This window comes from Triticum dicoccoides, chromosome 6B, assembly GCF_002162155.2.
Source record: "Triticum dicoccoides isolate Atlit2015 ecotype Zavitan chromosome 6B, WEW_v2.0, whole genome shotgun sequence".
In the NCBI taxonomy this organism is placed as follows: Eukaryota; Viridiplantae; Streptophyta; class Magnoliopsida; order Poales; family Poaceae; genus Triticum; species Triticum dicoccoides.
In genome coordinates, this window is record NC_041391.1 from 151,215,709 (window position 1) to 151,225,909 (window position 10,201).

At 46.6% G+C, this 10,201-nt stretch overlaps 1 protein-coding gene across 1 annotated transcript; it reads right to left on the reverse strand.

Moving 5' to 3' along the window:
* Positions 1-7,975: 7,975 nt before the first annotated feature.
* LOC119320937 lies at positions 7,976-8,473 on the reverse strand (the record flags this gene model as incomplete). The annotated part of the gene is made up of 1 exon (XM_037594836.1): positions 7,976-8,473. A coding segment is annotated over one exon (498 nt), but the record flags the coding sequence as incomplete, so codon positions are not given.
* Positions 8,474-10,201: the final 1,728 nt, after the last annotated feature.

Below are 10,201 nucleotides of genomic sequence, written 5' to 3' on the forward strand. Positions count from 1 at the left end.
GACACGTTCGATGCTGGGTCATGGATGCCTGTCCCTGTAAGTTTGTGCCACTTTGGGTTTATGGCTAGCCATGTCAGCCCCGGCTCCTTACCATATGGATGCTAGCGACACTATCATATACGTGTGCCAAAAGGCGTAAACGGTCCCGGGCAAAGGTAAGGCGACACCCGTGGGAATACCGTGCGTGAGGCCGCAAAGTGATATGAGGTGTTACATGCTAGATCGATGTGGCATTGAGTCGGGGTCCTGACAGCTTTGGTATCAGAGCCTGACTGCTTGTAGGATTACCAAGCCAAACTGGTCGAAGTTGAGTCTAGAAATTCTTTAGTTATATAAGGGAATTGATTGTGGGATGGAACGTAAGGCTCTTTTTACTCCTTATACCTTATGGCCTTCTGATATGAGTCATCCTATCTTTCCTACGGGGTTAAGGAACTAGGCTTTCTCTTCTTTCTATTAGGATCACGTGTTACTAATCCGTAGACTTATAGGATTGATGGATTTAAGCCTTTGTTTAGTTCCTACTACTTCCATATGTTGACAGTTGGTCTCGGAACTTTGATATTGTGATGTTGAGTGGTTATGCCACCGTTTCGCAGAATGTCTCAAATCTTTTGAGAATTTACAGCCGTTATGCTGTCCGAGTCATCCCAGGTTTCTAAAGAGTCTGATGCATTTGCAAAATCCTTTCCCTCTGGTTTGAATGTCCTTTTAGGCCAGGTTAATCACACTAATTGCGGTCTGTTGAGGTACTCGATTGCCTCGACATATATGTTGAAGCTATTATTTTGACCCTAGATGTCTTAGGGGATCATCTAGTAATCTACCCATGTTTTGTGTCCCCAGTGTGATCATTCTGGCCATCATTCTCGAAAGCATCCCGTGATGCAATTTATTAGTAGGTATTCTATTCCTGGGTTCTTGGACCCGAGATTTACCCTACTTATTTCATGTTGATAGTGTTTGCTCGTTCCTTTAGGATATTAGTAACCTTTGCGATAGTCCTCGAGGTCTGTGGTATATCGTTCTTCCAAATACCATGAACCATTCTTGGCAGGAGTTCTTTTGAACCAAAAGATCACAACCAGAGTGCTCTTGATGAGTTCTCCATTCTATATTGTAACTCTGCCAATCCTACCTCTCTGCATGGATTATCCGGAAGGACTTTGTTGAACTTGGTTCGACATACTAATCTATGCATCCACAACTCAGAAAATCATATGTTCCTTTGAGTTGTCCCCCTTTAGTTGTTTGTTGGCCCTCATCTATCAATTGATAGTCAAGAGTATGCGTGCATTTGTTTATCGATGCCTATTATTCTTGTGGTCCATCGAGCCATTCTATTCCGGAATGACTAGGAGAAACAAACTCCAGTACCTCTTCCATATCCAGGATTGGGTCAAAGCAGTTGTATCCCGCAGATCAAAATGCCAATCCAGCTTTTGTTCTGTTCTACCCTGAAGTATTACCCACTTTATGTCAGGAATCTCATGAGAATTGCACCTTCTCTTATGAATTCTTGATGTAGTAATACTTCTTGCCATCACTTCTCATTCCTCGGTCCCGTGTTATTGTAACCGGAACACCGACAAGTGAATCGTGATGTGTGAAATCTATACTCCTAGCAACTCTGTTGCTGGGTAGTTAAATGGACAATATTCTCATACTTAGCGTGTTGGTTATTAAATCATCATTCTAAGATAGATCGTGCTACCTAGTCCTTATTTCTGGTGCACTCTTCGATCAATGAGTTAGGATTGTGTCAAACCCTCGCTCTTTTGATCATATCGTCTTGCCCTGAAAAGCAAGATTGTTCTCAAGCTTAGTAACATATCAGTGGTTCGTGATTTTCTGAATATCTTCTCAGAAGCATCACCAGGTCGTCACCTGACCGCTATGTTGAGTTCGTGATCAAGATGGTTTATTCTTGTAAACCACCCTTTCTCCAAGAATTCGTGTTAGATACCCCTGAGCTAGTTGGTTAAGACAAACAACAACTTGGAGAGTTGGAAGATAAAAGCTTGCCTGGCTTAGTTCACTTAAGGGATATTTTTTTGTGCGTGTGTTGAAGGAAGATGGTATCTTCATCGATTGACCCTCATGGTCAGTTAATGGATCTATCATCTTTGATTTGGGTATGGGTTATCGCCAAATCAAATCAGAACCAACGATATTCGTAATGGTGTCTTACTCGTGGTTGTTTCCTCGGGCATACACCACTACATCTTTTGGTCTGACCAATGCTATCACCATTTTCACATAATTGTGGAATTCCATTTACATGGAAAACAGGATGAATTGTTGTTGAGCCCATCAATAACATCCTTATCTCCTCCATGATTTTGTTGCACATTAAGCTAGTGTTGGGAACTTTTGAAAGCATCACTTCATGCTAGCTCATGAAGCATATGTTCGGATGTAAGAAGTGACTTTCTCCAGTTCATGTGCGTTTGATGCAAGTTGCCGCCGTGAACTTGAGAAGTCAATGTTGTTCATCTGGAATCATTCCAAGTCAGTCATGCATGTGCGAAGTGTACATTGCTTTGTGAGACCAGCTACCTTCATTCTATATGTATTCCTAGCACACCAAGCCACTGATTGATTGGTTCAAGGATAAGAAGTTCAAGTGCTAATCCTGAAGGGCCGAGACAGACATGCACAAGACCTCTTATTTTAATGATGGTTTCCGATCAGGACTCAGTAGTGTTTTATTATAAGACTACTATGTGGTCATGCTTGTCTCGGACAACGTGTGCACATGTTGTAGCAGAACCAGCTCATGTTCTGGAGCTTACTACCGTAGTCCATTTCCCGACAATCTCGCAACGTCATCTCGTCAATTTGTGTTGCAAACTATCCTTTTCTTTCTAGATTTGATGAGTCTGGAATATTCTGACACCAACCAGATCTGAATCTCAGGCTGATATGATGGTTGGAACGTTTCCCAAGAACTATAATATTGGTCTCTCTGTAACCCGGTAATGTGGATGTCGTGGCCAACACACCTAGCCGGAAGGCCTATTATTGTAGTATCTTGGTTGAAGAAGTTGGTCACCTACCCATAAGGATTTCGTAGGATTTACTCCCTAGTCGTTCCTTATGGATTTTTGTGCTCCCGAAGTCCGACCTTTTACCTGATGTTCTAGATATCAAACCATATCTATGAATGGGTTACGCTAGCACATCAAGGAGAACATTAGAAGCGGAGTGCTAAATGTCTCTCGGTCGATCATCCATATTTTGTTTCCTTGGCCTCGCTAAGGTGAAATCTGAGAAGGTTATCTTTCTTTGCATCTGCATCGTCCATCGCTGTTCATCATGGTAGAACGTCGTGTTGCCAGGATCCTTGACACGGATGTTGGTAAAACCTTGATGAATATGGGAATGATCAAGTTCTTGAGAGCACGCGCAAGCAAAATCATCCCTTGTGTTGTCTTCAACAAGGTAATCCACATCATCCATACTAGTCCGAGTATGCCATTCCTTCGAACTCTGCCAAACGATTGATGTGATTTGCCTTAGGCTGATATAGAGAGTCTCAATGATCTCTATATCAAAGGTAATTCTTTTTGCCACTTAAGGAAATAATTCTACGAATCACCCTCCTCCAAGATGTCTTGTTATGGTGTCATGGCCACTCAAATCCTCGCTACGATGACAACCGTTCACCATCCTCTTAGTATGGAATTGTTGTCTACCTAGTGACCCTCGTCATCTGTTCCACTCCATCCCTCTAGATGTGTGCCTCGTGACTCAGCTCGAGAGATGTTTCTATGTCTCATTCCTGGAGTTGATCCTGAGTTGTTCGATCTCCAGGGAGATTATCCTTTCTAAAGTTTTCCCTTCCCTCCCTTTGTCATGTTGGTTAAAGTTCTCGGAGCAAGACATCGAGACGATGATGGTGATCGAATCAAAGTTCTTATAAGGCGCAACCTGGATCGTGAAGATTGTGTCAGCTGTGTGTTCCCTTTGACTTCCTACCTCACGTCTTGAATCTCGAGACGAGATTCTTGCTTAGTGGGAGTGAGTTGTCACGTCCCTAGTTCTGGTATGCTCTGAGCTAGCTAGTCATGTGTTGCATCATGTTTAATATCTTTTAAACTTGAAATGGGGATTGTTCAAACCCTAGCACCAGATCAAATCAAATAGGTTCAACCTAAAATAATCTTAAATGAACCCAAAATGCCTTTGGAAATGTTAATGATTTTTGATAAAGGTGAAAACCTCTGCCAAAAATGATGAGCATATTTCTTGGACATTTATGGATTTTTGAATTAACTCATATTGTATTTGAATTGGAGCATTTAAATTTTATAAATATTTTAAATGCTCTAATAAATTCTGAGAATAGTTGAGGGCTGTTGGGAATAATCCAGTATGTGCCCACAATTTATTTCAGGATTTTATTAAGTGATTTAGTATTTTACTAAATCCAAAATAACAAAGACAGAAAATAGAAAACATTAAATAAAAAAGAGAGAGAGAGGACTAACCTGAGCTTACCTCACGTGGCCTGCTCCTGTAGCAGAGGCCCAGCCCAGCGCCGCTGCCAGTCATCTCCCACCTCTGCCAGAAGGCAGAGGCGAGGCGTGGCGCGCGCCCGAGAGCCCCGGCCACCTCCTGCTTCGAACTGTCGACGCATCCTGCATCCTCGTCTTGCGTCGTGGAAATGCCTGGACGCCCTGGACTTTCTCCCTCTTCCTCTGCTCACCTTTTCCCCTCTCTCCCTCGCTCCCCGCCATGGCCGCGCCGCCGCTCGCCACCACCGCAGCCACTGCCTCCCCCTTGACCTTCTGAGCTGACCACGAGCTCCGTCACTCCGTCCTCGACCTCCTCACCAAGCCAAGCATCGCCGGACGCCCTGCATCACCGGCATCTTCCTCGTCTTCAAGCTTCGGCAACACCGACCATCGCCGTCGATCCGCAGCAACTGGAGCGTCCCCGAGCCCCTGAGCTACCCTGCCGCCTCCCTGTGAGCGCCCGCTTCGACTCCCCCTCTTCCCCGGCTTTCCTGCGTCCTTTAGGCCGTAGTTGCACGGACGCCGAAACTCCGGCCGCCGCCGTTTTGGTCGCCGCCGTTGATCCTAGCCACCGCAGCTCCGGCCACCACCACTGGTCGACGCAGCTCGCTCCCAGGAACACATAGGAGCAAACCCCGCCTCAAACGGTGCAGCACAGCAGTTTTCCGAAGTGCCTGCCACCACGGCACCTCGCCGGCGGCCTAACTCCGGCGAAGCTGACGTGGCACCTTCATTAGCACTAATGACGGGGCTAACTACCCTCCTCTTTCACTCACTAAGGGGCCCCATGGCCTAATTAACCCTGCTAAGCTCCTGTTTAGACTAAACTAACCCCACGGGCCCCACAGGTCAGTTGACCGTGCCCTGTTGACTCGCTTACGTCATGCTGACGCATTAAATCATTTACTGGATTTTATTTAATTCTAAATAATCTAGGAAAATCCAGAAAATTATTTAAACTTCAAAAATTCATAGTAATTCAACCGTAACTCCAAATGAAACAAATTATATATGAAAAATGATCAGAAAAATCCAATCTATCCATCTGTACCATTTTCATGCATGTTGGAACAACTTATGGCTACTGTTTAGGGCAAATCAAATAATGGCATTTGAATTTCACATATGGAGTTTGGATTTGAACTTAGGGTTCAAACCAACTTCATTTAACTTTGTTGCTAGTTGCATTAGCTCAAAACACAAGCATGTTGCCATGTCATGATCATGCATCATAATGTTGCATTGCATTGATTGTGTTTCCTCTCTGTTGCTGGTGTTTGTCCGCTCTCAGTAGACGTGTTCCGACGATGTGATCGATGACACCGATGAAGAACTATATTATCTTCAGAAGTGCCAGGCAAGCAAAACCCCCTTGTTCATTCCGATACAATCCCACTCTCTCGCTCCTGCTCTCTTTTACTGCATTAGGACAACAACGATTCATGTGTTACTTGCTGCGGTAGTTGAACCCCTTTATCCTCTGCATGACCTGTCTTTGCCACAGTAAATAGATGAAACCCACTAGCATGAGTAGGAGTTGTTTGAGCCCTGATGTGCCTACTCATTCATGCTTGTTTGTCATGCCTGCTATTGCTTAGAGTTGTGTCAGGTCTGATTCATCGGGGATGAATTGGAATGTGGTGAACATGTCCTACTGCTGAGAGCTAAGTGTGTGAACACGATTTGGTAAAGGTAGCAGTGAGAGGCCATGTAGGAGTACATGGTGGGTTGTCTCATTGTAGCCGTCCTCAGGAACTGAGTACTGTGTTTGTGATCCATGAACAGTTACTACCACACATTGGACTCCGGGCACTCCAAGCTCTCTCGACTTATTAATCAACTCGATCTCTGTCCAGGAGTTGCAACTAGTTTCTGGTGTTTGTAGGTAGTGCTAGTAGTCTACCAAGTGGCACCCGGTACAGGTGGGCTTGGGACAGACTAGGTGCAGTGGCACGGTGTACCAAGTGGCACCCGGATGGTGGGCTTGGGAACCCTGCTCACATCGTTTGGGGCCGTGAGCGACACCCCGGCCGGATCTCCTTGCGGATGGAACCCGAATAGGCGATAAACCTGGACGATTGACTTGTGTGGTTAGTCAGGTCGTGGCCGACACCCTCGCTGGGCTTCCGCTTGAAGGTTGCCGAGTACATGTCGTGTAAACGGCGGTAAGTGGTGAGAGCGTGTGTGAAGAAGTACACCCCTGCAGGGTTAATATGATCTATTCGAATAGCCGTGTCCGCGGAAAAGGACTTCTGGGTTGCCTGTACAGTTCATAGACAAGTGAAAGTGGATACTCTAAAATGCGCAAGATAAGTGTGAGTGCTATGGATGGCGTTCTCGTAGGGAGATGGGAGCAGATCCATAGTGGTGTATTGATATGGTGAATATGTGGACTCGTGTGCGCCACCTCAAAAGAGTTAATTGCAGTCGTAGTTCAGGATAACCACCGAGTCAAAGCTGGCTTGCTGAAGTTAAACCCCACCATCCCCTTTGTTGATAATGATGCATATGTAGATAGTTCTGATGTAAGTCTTGCTGGGTACATTTGTACTCACGTTTGCCTATTTTATGTTTTTGCAGAGAGACTTCAGTCTTGCTAGTAATTCTGCTTGGACTTCGACGTTTAGCTTGTTACCTCAGCTACGATCTTGTGCCCTCGGCAGGATCTAGTAGATAGTCAGGCTACTCAGCCTTTTCATTTATAGTTGTCTGTACCCAGACATGTTGAGTTTCCGCTTGTGCTTTGACTTGTATGCTCTGAGTGTTGGGTCATGAGACGCATGTTTGTAATATCTCGCTCCTCGGAGCCTATTGAATAAAATACTTGAGTTGTAGAGTCATGTTGTGATGCTATGTTGTATTTGCACATATCGAGCATATTGTGTGTATGTTATTGAAATGCTTGGTATGTGTGGGATCTGACTATCTAGTTGTTTATCCTCAGTAGCCTCTCTTACCGGGAAATGTCTCCTAGTGCTTCCACTGAGCCATGGTAGCTTGCTACTGCTCCGGAACACTTAGGCTGGCCGGCATGTGTCCTTCTTCGTTCCTGTGTCTGTCCCTTCAGGGAAATGTCATGCGATGAATACCGGAGTTTGTTAGCCTGCTATAGCCCGGTTCACCGGAGTCCTGCTAGCCCAGTGCTACAGCCTGGATTCACTTGCTGATGACCGACACATTCGATGTTGGGTCATGGATGCCTGTCCCTGTAAGTTTGTGCCACTTTGGGTTTACGACTAGCCATGTCAGCCCCGGCTCCTTACCATATGGATGCTAGCGACACTATCATATACGTGTGCCAAAAGGCGCAAATGGTCCCGGGCAAAGGTAAGGCGACACCCGTGGGAATACCGTGCGTGAGGCCGCAAAGTGATATGAGGTGTTAGATGCTAGATCGATGTGGCGTTGAGTCGGGGTCCTGACATACGCACAGCCCCTTGTGAAGGGGTGTGCGGCTAGGAAGCCCCAAGTTTATTTGTGCCGAACTCGCCTAGCCGTGTCTGGGGTCTTGAGAGACCTTGTAATGAGATGATGCCGCGTGGACCAGGCATTTTAAGTGTAAGAGACGCGTAGTGCGGTATTGCGTTAAAGCAGGCGAAAGCTTCACGTCCCAATAGTGCTTGATGGCTACTTTTAAATGGGGCGACATGGAAGATTATCTTTTCGCGACGGAAGTTGTCGGGTGAATCAAACATAACTTCTAGCAGCAAGGAGCCCGTGGACTTGGCGTAACGGCCTGGCGTTACTCCTTTGAAGGAAGTGTGGCTATGGCGAATTTTAGTAGGGTCTATGCCCAACTTGCGGATTGTGTCTCGATATAGCAGGTTTAAATCGCTGCCGCCATCCATTAGGACTTGTGTAAATTGTAGTCCGTCGATTATAGGATCCAATATCAGAGCAGTCCATCCTGCATTTCGAATACTTCTGGAATAATCCAGGTGGTCGAAAGTAATTGGTTTTGACATCCAATCTCGGGATTCCGATGGGGTGGACCGTGCGACGCGTACTTTAGCGGGTGTCGCACTATTGTTCCATATTATCACATGAAGTGAGTTTACTGTTTTGACTTCTTGTGGGAAAGTCTTTTGTTTTCCGGTGCGCTGCTGGTGGGGTTCGTCATCGTCCTCGCTTGGCGTGTCGAGCCCCTTGTGTTCGGCGTTGAGTTGGCCGGACTACTTGAAGACCCAACAATCTCGGTGGGTGTGGTTTGCAGGCTTCCCGGGGGTACTGTGGATTTGACATATCCTGTCCAAAATTTTGTTTAGGTTGGATAGCTCGTCACTGTTGTCTTTAAGAGGCAGTGTTTTGTTCTTCGGCCGAGAGCTTTTGAATCCGGCGTTGACCGCCATATTCTTTGGGCCATTTTCTTTATTTCGGCGCTGATCTTTCCTGCGTCGTGATTTTCCATTTCCATCTCTGATCTCGGATGTACTCGGGTCGCTGGTGCTGCATCTTGCCAGCTAGCTATCTTCCCCCGTGCAAAAGCGGGTCATGAGGCTCGTTAGCGCGGCCATTGTTCTTGGCTTTTCCTGGCTGAGGTGTCTGGTGAGCCATTCGTCTCGAACGCTGTGTTTGAAAGCTGCTAAGGCTTCGGCGTCCGGACAGTCAACTATCTGGTTCTTTTTAGTAAGAAATCTGTTCTAGAGTTTTCGGGCTGACTCTCCGTGTTGTTGAGTTATATGACTTAGATCGTCTGCATCCGGAGGTCGGACATAGGGCCCGAAAAGCATCCTCGAGCTCTTCCGAACTTCCGATGGTGTTTTCTGGGAGGCTTTTGAGCCAATGCCGAGCTGGCCCTTTGAGCTTGAGGGGTAGGTATTTTATGGCATGGAGATCATCTCCTCTTGCCATGTGTATGTGTAGGATGTAATCCTCAATCCAGACTCCGGGGTCTGTTGTTCTATCGTATGCCTCTATGTTTACGGGTTTGAATCCCGCTGGAAATTCATGATCCAGCACCTCATCGGTGAAACATAGTGGGTGTGCGGCGCTCCTGTATTTGGGTGTGTCGTTATCTTCGAGCACTCGGCGTGTTGTGTTGCTTCCTGGGGCCCTCTTTTTTGGCCCATAAATGGACCTGGCCGGGCCATCCTTTTGGCGAGCATCTTTATGTGTGTCATGTGCCGGCTTGTGTGCGGCGCTGCTTGCCGCTCTTGGCCTGTAATCTGGTCGTCTATCCGGCCAGGCGGCCTCTTTGCTTTTTATGTGGTGGCTCTACAGCCTCCTCGTCGAATTCGGGCAGCAGCTTGCGCTTCGGGTAGCTCTTTGCTTGGTGACTATTGTCGTATTTGTCTGCGGTTTTGAGTACTTTGCTCCACCTCATTTTGAGTACGTCTTCCGCTATTTTGAGCTTCCGTTTCTGCTTCTTCAAACTTCTTGCAATGGCGACGAGCTTTTTGTGAAGGTTCTTATGCTCCGGTGATGTGTTCGGCGTGAGATCGTCTGGACTGTTGTTTTCGCCGAGGATGGGTTGATCGTCTGATTCATCTTGTTCGGATGGTTGCTTCGTTGCATGTTCGTCGTCCACTGGTTTGCCCTGCTCTACGGTTGGGTCATTATGGGTGCTGTTGTTATCGAGGCGGGACTTCGGGCGGCGCTTGCGTCGCCGTTTTGGTTGTTTCTCGGGGGAATTATCCTTCGCTGTGTCCCATTGTTCCTCTTCCTTTTGGTGTGTCCACCAT